General features: G+C 36.4%; 1 protein-coding gene across 1 annotated transcript in view; it reads left to right on the top strand.

Annotated features, from left to right (window-relative positions):
- The first annotated feature begins 477 nt into the window (after positions 1-477).
- The window catches only part of LOC134233781 (atlastin-2-like), a 76057-nt gene continuing 57263 nt past the window's right edge, over positions 478-19271 (top strand). Inside the window, exon 1 of the mRNA XM_062715787.1 lies at positions 478-505. Within this exon, the coding sequence (XP_062571771.1) occupies positions 478-505 (28 nt within the window). The remainder of the gene's footprint in view (positions 506-19271) is intronic.

Raw genomic sequence — 19271 nt, 5'->3', positions numbered from 1 at the left:
CTTTAAAATATTAAATTCCGGTTGTGACTTTTGCCTGTACGCGATTATATGGCCCATTGACAATTTTCGAGCTAGCCAATTTTTGAACTGTTTGAATGCTTTTTACAAACTTTTTCCTGTTCTGCTACTTCTTTCCTTTCTACTCTATCTTTCTCTTTACAACTCAATTCTGTGTTTATTCAAGATTCGTACAGAAGCTCCAGTTTCCGTCAGAGGTAATTTCTTAATTATTCATCATGTCTTTAAAAATATTATCAGCTAATTGTCAAGGATTGGGGGATATCAGAAAACGAAGAGATGTTTTTAATTATCTTAGAGGAATGAATTATAATATTTACTGCCTTCAGGACACTCATTTTACAACTGAAATAGAAAATGAAATCAGAAGCATGTGGGGTTTTGACTGTTACTTATGTTCTTTTTCATCAAATGCAAGAGGTATTAGCAATTTTATTCAATAATAATTTTGAGGTTAAAATGTCTAAGGAAAAAGGAGACGTGGATGGTAATTTTCTTCTTTTAGAATTTACTGCTGAAGAAAAAAGGTTTCTTTTATGTTGTATATATGGACCAAACAATGATAACCCTGATTTTTTATGAAAGATTACATGAGTACATTAATGATTTTAATTGTGAAAATGTTATATTAAGTGGTGACTTTAATCTTGTTATAAATCCTGAATTAGACTACTATAATTATAAACATATAAATAACCCTAATGCAAGACAGAGGGTTATAGAGCTTATGGAAGATAACAACTTAGTTGATATTTATAGACAAAATAATCCAGATGCTTTGAGATATACTTGGAGAAAAAAAGTCCCATTAAGCAAAGTAGATTAGATATTTTTTTCTTGTATCGGAGAACTTACTGTCAAGTGTTACAACAAGTTCTATAGAACCTAGCTATAGGTCCGACCACTCGATTATTACTTTATCTTTAAAGTTCAATGATTTTAAGAAAGGCAAAGGATTATGGAAATTTAATAATTCTTTTTTATATGATGAAGAATTTTTAAACTCAATTAAGGGGGTGATACAAAGGGTTAAAGAGCAGTACTGTATGCAGTTCCAGTATATAATATAGATAACTTGAAATCTATTGAAGATGAAAATATTGCATTCTTAGTCAATGACCAGTTATTTTTAGAAACACTTCTTATGGAAATTAGAGGGAAATGTATTTCATATTCGTCTTTTAAAAAAAAATCGAGAATTTTTAAAGACGAAAAACTTATAAAAGAAATAAGTTCCCTGGAGGAATTGGCACAGGGATCTACAAACAATAATGAAACTCTTGAAGAAAAAAAAATGAGTTGGAAGATATTAAAACAGAAAAAATGGCTGGTGTATATATAAGGTCAAGGGCAAGATTGATAGAAGAAGGGGAGAAACCGAAAAAATATTTCTGTAATCTCGAGTCAAGAAATTTCATAAGTAAAATTATTCCAAAAATTAAATTAGAAAATGGAGAGACAGTTTATAATCAGTCAGATATCTTAAAAACAACCAAACAATATTATGAAAATTTTTATAGAAATGTTGATGATATCATTGAAAATGTTAACCTTCAGGAGAAAATGAATTTTTCAGATATTGAAAAGCTTTGCAATGAAGAATCAAGGTCATTAGAAGGTCAAATTACAATGAAGGAGGCAGGGGAAACACTTTCTAGGATGAAATCAAATAAATCACCTGGCTCAGATGGCTTTACCTCAGAATTTTTTAAGGTCTTTTGGAAATTTATAGGCATTTTTGTTGTCCGATCAATTAATTATGCATATGATCATGATATCTTAAGTGTAACTCAGAGACATGGAATCATTACCTGCTTACCGAAGGGTGGTAAACCTAAACACTTGTTAAAAAATTGGAGACCTATCTCTCTTTTAAACACAGTTTATAAAATTGCATCTGGTTCAATAGCGAACAGAATCAGAAGGTTTCTAGATAAAATTATACATCCTGATCAAACAGGCTTTATACAGGGCAGGCATATAGCTGAAAACATTAGACTTATCTATGACATTATGCAATACACAGAAGAAGAAAAAATACCAGGTCTTCTTCTTCTTGTTGACTTTGAAAAAGCATTTGATTCTGTCTCTTGGGCTTTTATTTAAAAATCACTTAAATTCTTTAATTTTGGAGAGTCTATGAGGAAATGGGTCAGTTTATTTTATTCAAACATTACATCAGCAGTAAATCAGGGAGGAAATTTATCTGAAACATTCTCTTTGCATCGAGGATGTCGTCAGGGAGACCCACTATCCCCATACTTATTCTTGATACATGTATGTGCTGAAATCCTTGCTATTAAGATAAGAAATAACAAAGACATCAAAGGTATATATTTTATTGATGGGGAAAAGAAAATCTCGATGCTCGCTGATGACTCCTCTCTTATATTAGATGGCAGTGAGAAATCTTTACAATCAAGTTTAGGTACCCTTAGAGATTTTGCAAAAATGTCAGGCTTACATATAAATTATGATAAAACACAAGTAATATGGATAGGTAGCAAAAAAGGTAGTGATGAGGTTTTATGTAAAAATCAATCTCTTGAGTGGGGAAAGAAAAACTTTAGGTTACTTGGTATTGAATTTGATATAGATTTGCAGAAGATACTTTCGAGGAATCTCAGTTCAAAGTTAGAAAACATAAAGAAAATGATAAGACATTGAAAACATAGGAATCTCACACCACTAGGCCGATTAACAGTTTTGAAAACACTTCTATTGCCAACATTGAATCATATTTTTGCCTCCCTTCCAAATCCCACTGATTTATATATAAAAGATTTAGAAAACACCTTTTATTCTTTTGTAATGGGAAGTAATGCTTGTAGACTAAAAAAGGAGTTTGTATTAAAGATCTTAAAGATGGCGGTTTCAAGATGCTTAGTATTAAAGAGTTTATTATGTCTCTGAAACTTGTATGGATGAAAAATGTCATACTGCAAGGTAATATTCATATCTTACTTTAGATTTAAAAAAAAAACAGTTTTTTGTGGAGAAGAATATATTCTCAAGAAAATTAAAGATGTAAAAAATATGTTTTGGAAAATGTTTTAGAAGCCTGGCTATTTTTTTCTAAAAAATTACCAGAACCAGATGCAAGTGTCTCTATGGAACCATTATTTTTTAATAAAAATATTCTGATTGGCAAGAAAACAATTTTTTATAAGAAATGGTTTGAAAATAATGTATTTTTCGTAAATGATCTCTTAAGAGAGGACGGTTCCTTTATGGACATTAATATGTTTAAATTGAAATATGGAATCCATACAAACTTTCTTGAGTACAATGGACTTATAGCTGCTATCAGAGAATGGATGAAAACCAAAAATATAATTTCTATGCCAACTGTGTATATGCCATATATTACACAAAAAACATTCCGTTTATTAAATGCGAAGAAATCAAGAAATTTATATGAAATTTTGAAAAGCAATGACATCAAGCCCTTAGGTCAGACTAGCTGGAATAGAATTTTTAACTTGAATGATAGTGAATGGGAAAAAGTTTTTTCATTTCCTTTTAAGTTCACAAAAGATACAAAACTTCAGTGGTTCCAGTTCCGCATTAATCATAAAATATTAGCAACAAATTCCTTTTTACATAAAACTAAGAAAATAGGTTCATACAAGTGTTCTTTTTGTGAAACTGAGACAGAAACTATTGAACACATCTTCTGGGAATGTGATGTAGTACAAGACTTATTGAATAGTTTTGATAGTTATTGTTTTAGAAAGATTCATATTAATGTTGTATATTTGAAAAAAAGAATTCATATTGGGATCTTTTGCAAAATTAGACAAAATAAAAAATCTCATTGCTCTTCAGATTAAATATTTTATCTACAGAATGAGATGTAGTGGTAAATACCTCTCCTTGAATGAACTGATATCCTCCATCAAATATATGTATGAAATAAACAAGTATATTGCATATAAGAACAATAATCAGGTGACCTTTGACGAAGCCTGGAAACCCTGGAAGAATCTGTTTTTGTAATTTTTTTCTTACTATCCCTTCTCGCTCTCCTCTCTCTCTTGCTCTACTTCTCACTCTGTCTTTCTCTTTCTCTCTCTGTCTCTCTCTCTCTCTCATAAAAAAATTACAGAAAATATATATTTGTATTTTATAAGTATGTATTAGAATCTGTAAATAAAAAAAAAGAATAATAAACTTCAAGCTATATTTAATTCTTTTTATAAAACAAATATGTGAGAAACCTTACAGGAACAAGTTATCTACTATTGTCTATAGACAACCAAGCCTTTACCGGGCCTCCTGCACAGATTTAGTTGATGCATTTGAAAGATATAGTTTTGATTCGGTGTTTCTCTGTTTATTTTTTTGTTTTTTTTTTTGTTTTTTTTTTATCAAATAATTTGAAATGTGATGATATTAAAATCAAAATATTTTTCCTGCATTAGTTTAGAGGAAGTTTTTTTCAGGGCCTCTTGTTTGTAAACAACGCGCGGCATTGTGGGAAATGGGAAGGTGCTAAAGTTCAGATTTATATAGATAAAGATCAGGTCTCTAGTCAGTCCGGTTTTTAGTGCGTCTCATCGAAATGAGAAATGTGAAGTTGAATTTTTTTTCTCACCAGACAAGCCGTATGTAGACATGCACGGACATTTAATCTGCAGCTGTGAAGTACTCTATCAATCCACTGGAGCATTATTCTAATCAGAATTATCCGATTTTTATGAGTGTGACTAAAATGGGTAGCGAAACCCGGGCCGGGCCGGGATTTTTGATAACGAAAACCGGGTTTTTGATAATAACGAAATAAATACTCATTCTTTCTTCATGAAATTTACAGACATAGTTTTTATTCTAGGACTGGCCTTCGCTGAAATTTTTAGGTCAAAATGTTGTGTTTTTTAATGATTATCACTGATTGTCCTTTTCCAAGTGACTAAAATGGGTAGCGAGCCCGGATTACTCATTTTGGCGATTTAAACTTTATTTCGGCAGCAAATTTACAATTATTTCATTTGGATCTTTGGTATTAAACTTAAGCTACCTAAAACATTTAACTGTTGTAGTAATAAATCAAGATTATTGAAAATGAATGTCAGACTGCTCGGCCCAGCGACACCTGGGCCCAACGATACCTCGGCCCATTAACACCTCGGCCCCTACGGCTCGGCCCAACGATACCTCGGCCCAATAACACCTCGGCCCCTACGGCTCGGCCCAAATTTGCAGACACCTCGGCTCACATAAAAGACACCTCGGCCCAAACAGAAATATGATATTTTAATTAAATATATTTATTATCTATTCTGTTATATATATCTATGAAATGTAAAAAAAAAATTAATTTGATACATTTGCAATCTTTCAAGACGGCAAATTGACGGTAATTAAAGAAAGACAATCCATTAGAAACTTGATTGTAAGTGCTAATCATTAAACAAACACGAAGACGCGGTGCAGTCTCAAGCGAGTCTCATACGGGGTGGTGTGGTGACAATGAGGAGTTAATTACGAAAAGCCATAATTAGGAGACTTACTAATGTTAATGAAAAGTTCTTTTAAGTAACCATTGTTGATATTTTATTGAATTGATTTGAAAAAAAAATGTTTTTAAAATTCAAAAGCAGTAAAAAAAATATATAAAAAAATAAACAAATCAATAAATCTTGTGGACCAGGGCATAAACTTCTGTTTATACCTATTACATGTACCTCCCAATCAACGAATTATAATTTGATCTTGTGCTGTTGTTTGTTAGAAAATACTGAAATATTGAAATTATCGTATTTTATAATTTACGTTTAGTGATTAAATTTTATATACATCGTACACATTTACATTACCGTGGCATAGAAAGTACAAAAAAAATTAAACTTATAAATTTAAGAAAACCAAATTTTATTTTATTCCAAACGGGTCGAGCAGTCTTCGGTTTGAGCCGACCTGTCGGGACCAAGGTGTCAATCAGCACGGGCCGAGGTGTCGTTGGGCCGAGTAGTCTGTCTACCTTGAAAATATACGCATTTTTTGAACACCCGGGATTCGTCGGAACCGGACACGTTCACCCGGGAAAAACTCTCCGAAATACTTATCAGATAATGACATATAACTGAAATATAAATGACTCTTTTTTTATTTGCATATTTATATTATTGTTTATATATTATTTATATTATTTTTTTTCCAATTTATTTCTAAGGTGTATCTATTTATATTATTTTTTTTTCCAATTTATTTCTAAGGTGTATCTAGATCAGGGACTGAAAAAATATTTATTCTCCCTGTGGCAATCCGGAATTATATAATTTGTCCCGGGCAAACGCGTCCGGTTTTGACCTGTCCCGGGTCTATGAAAAATGACAAATACCCTAATTATTGACATTTATTTTCACAATGATTGAACAATTTAACTATTTGAAGTTAATATACAACCATTAAATGCAAATATCACAAACACTTTCGATGCATTAAGATCGTCAAAATGAGTAAATCGGGCTCGCTACCCATTTTAGTCACCTGGAAAAAGACAATCGGTGATAATCATCGAAAAACAAAACATTTTGATTTAAAATTCTCAGCGAAGGCAAAACCTATACTTATAAACTATGTCTGTAAATTTCATGAAGAAAGAATGAGTATTTATCTCGTAATTATCAAAAACCCGGCTCTCAGTTTTGGCCCGGGATTCGCTACCCATTTTAGTCACACTCGATTTTTATTAGATAGAATGTTCTATCGTTAAAATGATGAATGTCCTACGGACCCGGTGAGGGCTTGTCCCGAGACACAGTTAGATTATTCTAACTAGATTTTTATATTCTAAGAATCTTGTGTGAATTGTTTACGAGAAAATTCAAATTAACAAGGATGAACACTCTTGACTCTGTTTCGGATTACCAAGTGATAATTGTATCGAGTGATGAAAGAGCGGACGGTTACATTTTAATGTGTGATTGGCGTGAACCATCGGAATGAAGGTATATAAGAAATTTTTTTTACCTATATTTTACATTACTAAAGCAATTTAGAGCATTGATATTATTACACTGTGTTAGAAATACACAGTCACAGACACATCGATATATTATCTGTTTTACAGTTCAAACGCTCTCTGTAAGCTTTGTAAAATGCTCACAACTTTATATTTTATTATATATAATTTTAAAAAATTTGAGCATGTAATTTCAAGAAGTTTTGCTATTAAAACCAAAAATGCAAAAATTCCAACACAGCACTATCTTTCATAGTGATACTCTATAATTCACACTACACTTATTGTTACTGTGTATTTTCAATTAATAATATGTTGACGGTGCATATTAGGGTGAGGGTAGATACTAAATTCAGTTTTAATTTAATTTGGGCTTGTCAAACCGCACTTGACATTTGGTGCATCGATGCTCTGTTCACACGGAGAGTTTAATTCTGTAACAGGAAAGGAGAAAATGCAGTCAGATGCTCTACCTACTGAGCTATCCAGGCCGATATCCACGACCCTAACCATTATATTCCTCCCTCCTTAAAGGTCTTTGGCCCTCCAAAGACCCCGACCCAGGCTCATCCCTGGCAGGTTTTTCACCTGTCAATTTCAGGGCATGCAACGGCACCAATTTAATCTGTAACAGGAAAGGAGAAAATGCATGGCTGGACCGGGAATCGTACCTGGGACCCCTGTATCTCCAGTCAGGTGTTCTACCTACTGAGCTATCCAGGCCGATATCCACGGCCCTAACCATTACATTTCAAATGTTTAATTCGAATTAATTTACTATGCATTTAATTACTCCACATTAGCCCCGTGTGAACATAAGCTTAAGGGAATATAATTCGAATTAAATTTTTAGGCATGGGTAATGGCAAAATTAAGAATGTAGTTTAAGGAAGCAAAGCAGTGTGGGTCCAAAGTTACTGCGGAAAAAATATGATCAACGTGCAAGTCATAATTTTCTCTTCGCCAATGCGTTGTCATAAGAGCCCACAAAATGAGCAGCACTTCGTGCTGCTGTTGCACTCAGGGGCGGATCCAGCAATTTCTTAAAGGGAAGGGGGGGGGGGTTCCAGGTTTATGCCCCTCTAACAACACCCCCCCCCCTCCCATACATACTCTCAAGCAAAGATTCAAAGACTTGTATGGAAAGATCTAAGGTTGTTCTAAATACTATCTTTGTTTTATGTCCTTAAAAAAAAGCGTACCCCTATTCCGAACAAAAAAAAAAACCCATTTCTATGGAACTCTTAAAATTGACTGCATTTGTATCCTTTCCTAAGAGTACAAAGAATTTTCTTTAAGAATTTGAAATTTTTTTATGGTGGTATGCGGGTGGGTTTTAAAACAGAGTTACATGGTAGTTCCTTCAATAGATCTAAAACATGATAAAAAAAAGAACGGTTCATATATAGCCAACTCAGCCAAAGATCGCGGGAATATAATATCTTATTAAATCTCGTATGTTACCTATCATATACAAAATATATAAAAATAAGTAAAATATGTTCTACCATTCTCTCATTGGAAAAGTATAATAGAAAAGGTAATTGGAGGAAACTGAATTTGTGAGAATTTATCTTTTCAATAAATAAGTAAGACGTACAAACATATTATCTCTCCAGACTCGGAAAACGTTTATACTCTCTCTCTCTTTCTCTCTCAATTGACAAACTTGGCAAAAAATAAAGGGGGGGGGGGGGGTTCCAACCCCCAGAACCCCCCCCCCCCCCCGTCTGGATCCGCCAATGGCACTTGCTATAAATAGCTGTTCAAACAAAATCTTAATATCATAATTTATTAACAAAAAATTGTACAAATGTTGCTCAGTTAAATTGCACAAGAAATTTATAAAAACAATTGTAATAAAAGAAAGTTTTTTTTTCTGTTATAAGACTGCAGGAATGGTTTGCTTGTTTATTGGTCTATCAAACATTTTTCAGTCATTTTATGATGCCACCACTTGGGATAGTAAGCTGCAAATAGAGACTTGTACACTGCACTTATTGTCTTTGAGAAGTAAGGGATCCTTTTTGTGCCAACACCTACCGTGACACAGAATCTCGGTTTATAGAGTCTCATCGGAGTAACCTGTCTCATGCATTTATCAATGGGATTGGAACCTGCAATGTAAGGATCAGCTTCTTACTGATGCCTTGAATATTAATATTATTTGAGAAATTCATGATTATACAAAGCGAATGCCCTACCACTAGGCTACCATAACAGACAATGATGTGTTTGGGTTGCTAAGGCAAACATTTATAATGAATAGTAGCTTATGGAAAATTGATTTTCATTCAATGTCTTTTTAAAACATGAGCAAAACTAATGAAAAAATGATTTGCATGTACCCCCGGTACACATACTTTTACAAAAAACAAGCATGGCTAGTCGGTTATGAAAATTAGGGTGTCCCGATAAGGCAATGTATAAAAGTGTAACAGTGTGGTAAGAACAATTTGCTAACACAGTGCTCTATTATCAGAACTCAGGTGACCTATTGCTATGCGTTTTCATCTGTCGTCATTCGTCGTGTGTTAACATTTATACATTTTCAGCTTCTACACTGAACCAATTAAGGCATTCAGATTTTAGAACGCAGTTCGCAGTTCGCTATTCGCAATTCAAAAGTGAACTGCGTTCTAGAACGCAGTTCGCAATTCAAAATTAAAACATACGCTGTGTGGTCTGAAATTTTGGGGGTGGGATACTAGGGGCCAGATACCACTTCTATGAAAAAATGGTGATGGTACCATCTCTAGTTTCCGAGATATGGTCTTCTAGTTTTTAGCCCTACTATATAATACTATACGAATAAACATCGGGCTCGGGGACATCGAAGTCCCCTACCCTGGGGTCTGAAATTTTGGGGGTGGGGTACTAGGGGCCAGATACCACGTCTATGAAAAAATGGTGATGGTACCATCTCTAGTTTCCGAGATATGGTCTTCTAGTTTTTAGCCCTACTATATAATACTATACGAATAAACATCGGGCTCGGGGACATCGAAGTCCCCTACCCTGGGGTCTGAAATTTTGGGGGTGAGGTACTAGGAGCCAGATACCACTTCTATGAAAAAATGGTGATGGTACCATCTCTAGTTTCCGAGATATGGTCTTCTAGTTTTTAGCCCTACTATATAATACAATACGAATAAACATCGGGCTCGGGGACATCGAAGTCCCCTACCCTGGGGTCTGAAATTTTGGGGGTGAGGTACTAGGAGCCAGATACCACTTCTATGAAAAAATGGTGATGGTACCATCTCTAGTTTCCGAGATATGGTCTTCTAATTTTTAGCCCTACTATATAATACTATACAAATAAACATCGGGCTCGGGGACATCAAAGTCCCCTACCCTGGGGTCTGAAATTTTGGGGGTGAGGTACTAGAAGCCAGATACCACTTCTATGAAAAAATGGTGATGGTACCATCTCTAGTTTCCGAGATATGGTCTTCTAGTTTTTAGCCCTACTATATAATACTATACGAATAAACATCGGGCTCGGGGACATCGAAGTCCCCTACCCTGGGGTCTGAAATTTTGGGGGTGGGGTACTAGGGGCCAGATACCACTTCTATGAAAAAATGGTGATGGTACCATCTTTAGTTTCCGAGATATGGTCTTCTAGTTTTTAGCCCTACTATATAATACTATACGAATAAACATCGGGCTCGGGGACATTGAAGTCCCCTACCCTGGGGTCAGAAATTTTGGGGGTGAGGTACTAGGAGCCAGATACCACTTCTATGAAAAAATGGTGATGGTACCATCTCTAGTTTCCGAGATATGGTCTTCTAGTTTTTAGCCCTACTATATAATACTATACGAATAAACATCGGGGTCGGGGACATCGAAGTCCCCTACCCTGGGGTCTGAAATTTTGGGGGTGAGGTACTAGGAGCCAGATACCACTTCTATGAAAAAATGGTGATGGTACCATCTCTAGTTTCCGAGATATGGTCTTCTAGTTTTTAGCCCTACTATATAATACAATACGAATAAACATCGGGCTCGGGGACATCGAAGTCTCCTACCCTGGGGTCTGAAATTTTGGGATGGGGTACTAGGGACCAGATACCACTTCTATGAAAAAATGGTGATGGTACCATCTCTAGTTTCCTAGATATGGTCTTCTAGTTTTTAGCCCTACTCTATAATACTATACGAATAAACATCGGACTCGGGGACATGGAAGTCCCATACCCTGGGGTCTGAAATTTTGGGGGTGAGGTACTAGGAGCCAGATACCACTTCTATGAAAAAATGGTGATGGTACCATCTCTAGTTTCCGAGATATGATCTAGTTTTTAGCCCTACTATATAATACTATACGAATAAACATCGGGCTCGGGGACATCGAAGTCCCCTACCCTGGGGTCTGAAATCTTGGGGCTGGGGTACTAGGGGCCAGATACCACTTCTATGAAAAAATGGTGATGGTACCATCTCTAGTTTCCGAGATATGATCTTCTAATTTTTAGCCCTACTATATAATACTATACGAATAAACATCGGGCTCGGGGACATCGAAGTCCCCTACCCTGGGGTCTGAAATTTTGGGGGTGAGGTACTAGGAGCCAGATACCACTTCTATGAAAAAATGGTGATGGTACCATCTCTAGTTTCCGAGATATGGTCTTCTAATTTTTAGCCCTACTATATAATACTATACAAATAAACATCGGGCTCGGGGACATCAAAGTCCCCTACCCTGGGGTCTGAAATTTTGGGGGTGAGGTACTAGAAGCCAGATACCACTTCTATGAAAAAATGGTGATGGTACCATCTCTAGTTTCCGAGATATGGTCTTCTAGTTTTTAGCCCTACTATATAATACTATACGAATAAACATCGGGCTCGGGGACATCGAAGTCCCCTACCCTGGGGTCTGAAATTTTGGGGGTGGGGTACTAGGGGCCAGATACCACTTCTATGAAAAAATGGTGATGGTACCATCTTTAGTTTCCGAGATATGGTCTTCTAGTTTTTAGCCCTACTATATAATACTATACGAATAAACATCGGGCTCGGGGACATTGAAGTCCCCTACCCTGGGGTCAGAAATTTTGGGGGTGAGGTACTAGGAGCCAGATACCACTTCTATGAAAAAATGGTGATGGTACCATCTCTAGTTTCCGAGATATGGTCTTCTAGTTTTTAGCCCTACTATATAATACTATACGAATAAACATCGGGGTCGGGGACATCGAAGTCCCCTACCCTGGGGTCTGAAATTTTGGGGGTGGGGTACTAGGGGCCAGATACCACTTCTATGAAAAAATGGTGATGGTACCATCTCTAGTTTCCGAGATATGATCTTCTAATTTTTAGCCCTACTATATAATACTATACGAATAAACATCGGGATCGGGGACATCGAAGTCCCCTACCCTGGGGTCTGAAATTTTGGGGGTGGGGTACTAGGAGCCAGATACCACTTCTATGAAAAAATGGTGATGGTACCATCTCTAGTTTCCGAGATATGGTCTTTTAGTTTTTAGCCCTACTATATAATACTATACGAATAAACATCGGGCTCGGGGACATCGAAGTCCCCTACCCTGGGGTCTGAAATTTTGGGGGTGGGGTACTAGGGGCCAGATACCACTTCTGTGAAAAAATGGTGATGGTACCATCTCTAGTTTCCGAGATATGGTCTTCTAGTTTTTAGCCCTACTATATAATACAATACGAATAAACATCGGGCTCGGGGACATCAAAGTCCCCTACCCTGGGATCTGAAATTTTGGGGGTGGGGTACTAGGGGCTAGATACCACTTCTATGAAAAAATGGTGATGGTACCATCTCTAGTTTCCGAGATATGGTCTTCTAGTTTTTAGCCCTACTATATAATACTATACAAATAAACATCGGGCTCGGTGACATCGAAGTCCCCTACCCTGGGATCTAAATTTTTTGGGGTGGGGTACTAGGGGCCAGATACCACTTCTATAAAAAAAATGGTGATGGTACCATCTCTAGTTTCCGAGATATGGTCTTCTAGTTTTTAGCCCTACTATATAATACTATACAAATAAACATCGGGCTCGGGGACATCGAAGTCCCCTACCCTGGGGTCTGAAATTTTGGGGGTGGGGTACTAGGGGCCAGATACCACTTCTATGAAAAAATGGTGATGGTACCATCTCTAGTTTCCGAGATATGGTCTTCTAGTTTTTAGCCCTACTATATAATACTATACGAATAAACATCGGGCTCGGGGTCATCGAAGTCCCCTACCCTGGGGTCTGAAATTTTGGGGGTGGGGTACTAGGGGCCAGATACCACTTCTATCTGGCCCCTAGTACCCCACCCCCAAAATTTCAGACCCCAAGGTAGGGGACTTCGATGTCCCCGAGCCCGATGTTTATTCGTATAGTATTATATAGTAGGAGATATGGTCTTCTAGTTTTTAGCCCTACTATATAATACTATATGAATAAACATCGGGCTCGGGGACATCGAAGTCCCCTACCCTGGGGTCTGAAATTTTGGGGGTGGGGTACTAGGGGTCAGATACCACTTCTATGAAAAAATGGTGATGGTACCATCTCTAGTTTCCGAGATATGGTCTTTTAGTTTTTAGCCCTACTATATAATACTATACGAATAAACATCGGGCTCGGGGACATCGAAGTCCCCTACCCTGGGATCTGAAATTTTGGGGGTGGGGTACTAGGGGCCAGATACCACTTCTGTGAAAAAATGGTGATGGTACCATCTCTAGTTTCCGTTTTAAAGAAAAAGTCCGGATATTTTATCAAACTTCATAAACTGATGAGAATTATTCAACTTCATCAACAATTTTGAACTTGACCCTTCCTTTGACCCACTTTTCCAAAAGTAGTGTCAAACTTAATATGCTGATATATATTGATGTAAGCATTTCAACTACATCAACATTTTGTCTTTGAAATTTCATTTGACCTCGACCTCATTTTTATGAAATTGTGTTTAAACTTAAAATTTAATTGTATTAAAACTTTGATAATGTTTTTTCAACTTTTTATGCTGATACATACTGATGAGAACTGTACAACTGTATCACAAATTTTAAAACATGACCTTTCATTGCCTGACCTCACATTTACGAAACTCCATATGCTGATACATACTGATGTAAGTAATTCAAATGCATCACTTTTTAAGATATTCTGAACAAATTTCATACAAATTTTCATGTTGCATTACTAGTACCCTGGTATACCTTCGGCGGGGCATTTATGTCCTATGGACATATTTCTATTTTCTTCCTGTTACATTGAAACTGCACAAAAACCATTACTAAAGATCGAGTCAAACTTTCAAATCATGAGCAATCTTTTTTTTAAAGAAAACCCCATCAAAAAATATCCATAAGTAAGCTATGGACCATTCACATTGAACTTCCACAAAATAATTTGAATCAAGGTCATGACACACCGTTAAGTCATTAGCAATCTTTGTGTAAAGTGGTAGAATAATTATTTTTTTTTTTTGGCATAGAAAATAAAATTATGAAATTTTTCTTCAAGTTGAACTTGAATATATAAAATAATGTGCTTAAGTCAAGTCATGGCACAACCTCAGGTCATAAACAATCTTAGTGCAAAATGGGAACTTACTAAGTATATACATAAGATATGGACCGGATACAATTTATGAAAATTTCTTCCAGTGACCTTGAACTTGTCAAAATGACCTTAGGTTAAGGTCATGGCATATCCTTAGGTCAAGAGCAATTTTTGTAGGAAGTAGTATATTCTTTAGTTTCATCAAAAGATATATGTGGACCGGACCCGTTTGTACATGTTGCTTAACAGCTATACAGACAGACTGACGGCTAGATCGCCACATTTAAATCGTATATACACCTCAAAACGTCGTTTGTTGGATAAAAAAAGATGAAAAAGAAAACTCATTGCATATACAATTTTTTTTAGTTAAAAAGTTAACAAACATTCCTGGTAGTCCTTTCATTCGGTCAATCCATTTATTTATCGACTCCAAAAAAAAGAGTATTTTGCATTTCTGTGAAGTCTATACATAATGAAAGGGCAATATCGGTATATTATCAAACAAAAGTTTATAATGAAATTTTACAACTTAAAAAAAAAGAACTTAGATTTTAAATCTTGCTATATAAAATTTTCATATTCATGGAGAAAGAAATTTAAAAAAAATATATAAGAACACTTTTATAATAAATCATATCCATAAAACTGGATATCCTCTTCCACTTTAATTATTTTTAAATTCTTCCTCTGTAACCCCCCCCCCCCCCTTTTTTTTGTTTTTGATTGTTGGATTCTTACTAAAATGAAAAACCCCTAAAACCCTAATTACTAACTTATACACATGTACATGTACATGTAGATCTAATTTGTCATATTTTAGTAGACATTTTTTTGTTTAAAAAATATAATTCTGAAATGACTTTATAATTGAAATGAAATTTCAGAACGGAATAACATTACAGTTATTGAATAAAATATAAAAATCAGAATAATCGGAAAAATATTAAAACAGTTTTTTTCGAATATCTTATGTTACTACAGAGACAAAGCAATAAATTATTTACAAGTATTACATGTGGAAGCTAAATATAGTTTCGTATATAATCCAAGGGGTTTTTCCTAAAAGAAAAATAACAGGGATGGGTTTTCTTGCTATTTATAGGTATGAAGAACATGTATTCAAAATATAGAGCCCGATGTTTATTCGTATAGTATTATATAGTAGGGCTAAAAACTAGAAGACCATATGTCGGAAACAAGAGATGGTACCATCACCATTTTTTCATAGAAGTGGTATCTGGCCCCTAGTACCCCACCCCCAAAATTTCAGACCCCAGGGTAGGGGACTTCGATGTCCCCGAGCCCGATGTTTATTCGTATAGTATTATATAGTAGGGCTAAAAACTAGAAGACCATATGTCGGAAACAAGAGATGGTACCATCACCATTTTTTCATAGAAGTGGTATCTGGCCCCTAGTACCCCACCCCCAAAATTTCAGACCCCAGGGTAGGGGACTTCGATGTCCCCGAGCCCGATGTTTATTCGTATAGTATTATATAGTAGGGCTAAAAACTAGAAGACCATATGTCGGAAACAAGAGATGGTACCATCACCATTTTTTCATAGAAGTGGTATCTGGCCCCTAGTACCCCACCCCCAAAATTTCAGATCCCAGGGTAGGGGACTTCGATGTCCCCGAGCCCGATGTTTATTCGTATAGTATTATATAGTAGGGCTAAAAACTAGAAGACCATATGTCGGAAACAAGAGATGGTACCATCACCATTTTTTCATAGAAGTGGTATCTGGCCCCTAGTACCCCACCCCCAAAATTTCAGACCCCAGGGTAGGGGACTTCGATGTCCCCGAGCCCGATGTTTATTCGTATAGTATTATATAGTAGGGCTAAAAACTAGAAGACCATATCTCGGAAACAAGAGATGGTACCATCACCATTTTTTCACAGAAGTGGTATCTGGCCCCTAGTACCCCACCCCCAAAATTTCAGACCCCAGGGTAGGGGACTTCGATGTCCCCGAGCCCGATGTTTATTCGTATAGTATTATATAGTAGGGCTAAAAACTAGAAGACCATATGTCGGAAACAAGAGATGGTACCATCACCATTTTTTCATAGAAGTGGTATCTGGCCCCTAGAACCCCACCCTCAAAATTTCAGACCCCAGGGTAGGGGACCTCGATGTCCCCGAGCCCGATGTTTATTCGTATAGTATTATATAGTAGGGCTAAAAACTAGAAGACCATATCTCGGAAACAAGAGATGGTACCATCACCATTTTTTCATAGAAGTGGTATCTGGCCCCTAGTACCCCACCCCCAAAATCTCAGACCCCACGGTAGGGGACTTCGATGTCCCCGAGCCCGATCTTTATTCGTATAGTATTATATAGTAGGGTTAAAAACTAGAAGTCCATATCTCGGAAACTAGAGATGGTACCAGCACCATTTTTGCATAGAAGTGGTATCTGGCCCCTAGTACCCCACCCCCAAAATTTCAGACCCCAGGGTAGGGGACTTCGATGTCCCCGAGCCCGATGTTTATTCATATAGTATTATATAGTAGGGCTAAAAACTAGAAGTCCATATCTCGGAAACTAGAGATGGTACCATCACCATTTTTTCATAGAAGTGGTATCTGGCCCCTAGTACCCCACCCCCAAAATTTCAGATCCCAGGGTAGGGGACTTCGATGTCCCCGAGCCCGATGTTTATTCGTATAGTATTATATAGTTGGGCTAAAAACTAGAAGACCATATGTCGGAAACAAGAGATGGTACCATCACCATTTTTTCATAGACGTGGTATCTGGCCCCTAGTACCCCACCCCCAAAATTTCAGACCCCAGGGTTGGGGACTTCGATGTCCCCGAGCCCGATGTTTATTCGTATAGTATTATATAGTAGGGCTAAAAACTAGAGGTCCATATCTCGGAAACAAGAGATGGTACCATCACCATTTTTTCATAGAAGTGGTATCTGGCCCCTAGTACCCCACCCCCAAAATTTCAGACCACACAGCGCATGTTTTAATTTTGAATTGCGAACTGCGTTCTAGAACGCAGTTCACTTTTGAATTGCGAATAGCGAACTGCGAACTGCGTTCTAAAATCTGAACGCCACCAATTAAACCAGTTTTGGCATATAGCATCTTAAGGTAAAGGGGAACAAAAATTGTGAATCTCATGGTCCTTGCCCCCTACCCCCACCCCCTGGGGCCTGAAGGTGGGGCGAAACCACTAAAATTAGTACAATCTTTAAAATTCTTCTTTACTCCTGGAAATCAAACAGTCAAACTGTTAGCATGAATGTAAGAACCATTGAGTCCTCTAACAAAATTGTGAAATCCATGGACCCAGGAACAGGGTTCTAGTGCTAGGGTGGGGCTATATTGATTATATAGTGAGAATGCATTATTTCTTTTAAAAAATCTTTTTTTTTCTGTTCCTGGTTATCAAATGAACTAACTAATTACATAGTTATGATTAACAAGCGTGCTTCTTTTAAAATTGTGAATTTTATGACTCCAGGGTCAGGGGTTCTGATGTTAGCCTAGGTCGGAGCTCTATGATTTTATCAGTAAAAATGCTTTAATGCTTTGAAAAATTTCTTTCTTTGCTTCTGGGTATCAATTAAAATAAATAAGTACATAGTTATAATAGGGAAAATACATTATTTTTTTTGCAAAATCTACTTCTCTACTTCTCTGCTCCTGTGTAATAAGCAGATGAATTATCTATATAGTTTTGATGTGCAAGGGTTTTTCTACTAGAATGGTGAATTTCAAGGCCTCTAGGTCAGGGATACCATGGGACCGGGGGGGGGGGGGGGGGGCTCTACTTATATACTGAAAATGCGATGTTTGAATCTGCTCCTTTGTATTAATCAAACATTTATGATAAGCAAATGTGCCTTTTCAAAGAGTGTGCAATGTGTGGACTTAAGGTCAGGGGTTCATGTATGGTAGTTGCACTTCTTTTTATTGTAGCTTAATATTACTGATTAGTTAACGTTGATGCATTTTTTGTTCCCCTATCCAGCCCATGGGTAGTAAGGAACCAGATATAACTGAAATGATATACCTCTAGCTGTCAACTATCATTTGAGAAAGAAAAAAATCATGCATATTTGTTTTGAAATTTGATTATTTTTGTTTATCTTTATATGGAGCTCTTCTTCTAAAGGAGATCGAAATACCGTAAAATCCCTATTAAACGCTACTGCCCCTATAAGCACCCCTAAGGTCTTTTTCCAATTATCAGAAAATAAGGTCTCCCTGTACAGAGATTAAAATCATCTTTGAATCAAAAAGTCTGCCAAAATTTGAACAAAGTGAAAATGTAACTTGTCTATTATCCAATTTCTCAGTGGAAAATGAATCATATCGTATAAATTGGGCCGATTATCTTCACTTAAATTAAAGTTCGACATTATTTTAGTTGTTCTTAACAATTTTTGAAGTATAAGAATGACATTTAATAAAATTTCAAAATTTTCTAAGCGCCCGGGGTGGTTAATAGGGATTATACGATAATCTAAAAAGGCAACGGCCACCCAGGCCCTTTAAGTAACCAACCTAAGCAATTGCAAAGTTCATAGCTATGATTAGCAATGGTGCAAGACTGCCAGCCTCTTTCAAAATTGTGAATGCTATAACATCTACCTTAAAACTTGAGCCAAACTCTATAATTTAAAAGTTGACCTACATAATGTATAAGGCCCATGGCCCTTTTGTTACTTCACACTAGCGTGTAAGTGTCTTAAACCG

Source organism: Saccostrea cucullata, unplaced genomic scaffold, assembly GCF_032062105.1.
Source record: "Saccostrea cucullata isolate Sc308-1 unplaced genomic scaffold, CSIRO_AGI_Scuc_v1 ctg1654, whole genome shotgun sequence".
Lineage (NCBI taxonomy): Eukaryota > Metazoa > Mollusca > Bivalvia > Ostreida > Ostreidae > Saccostrea > Saccostrea cuccullata.
Note: the sequence above shows the minus strand (reverse complement) of the source record. Positions and strands in the feature narration are given on the sequence as shown.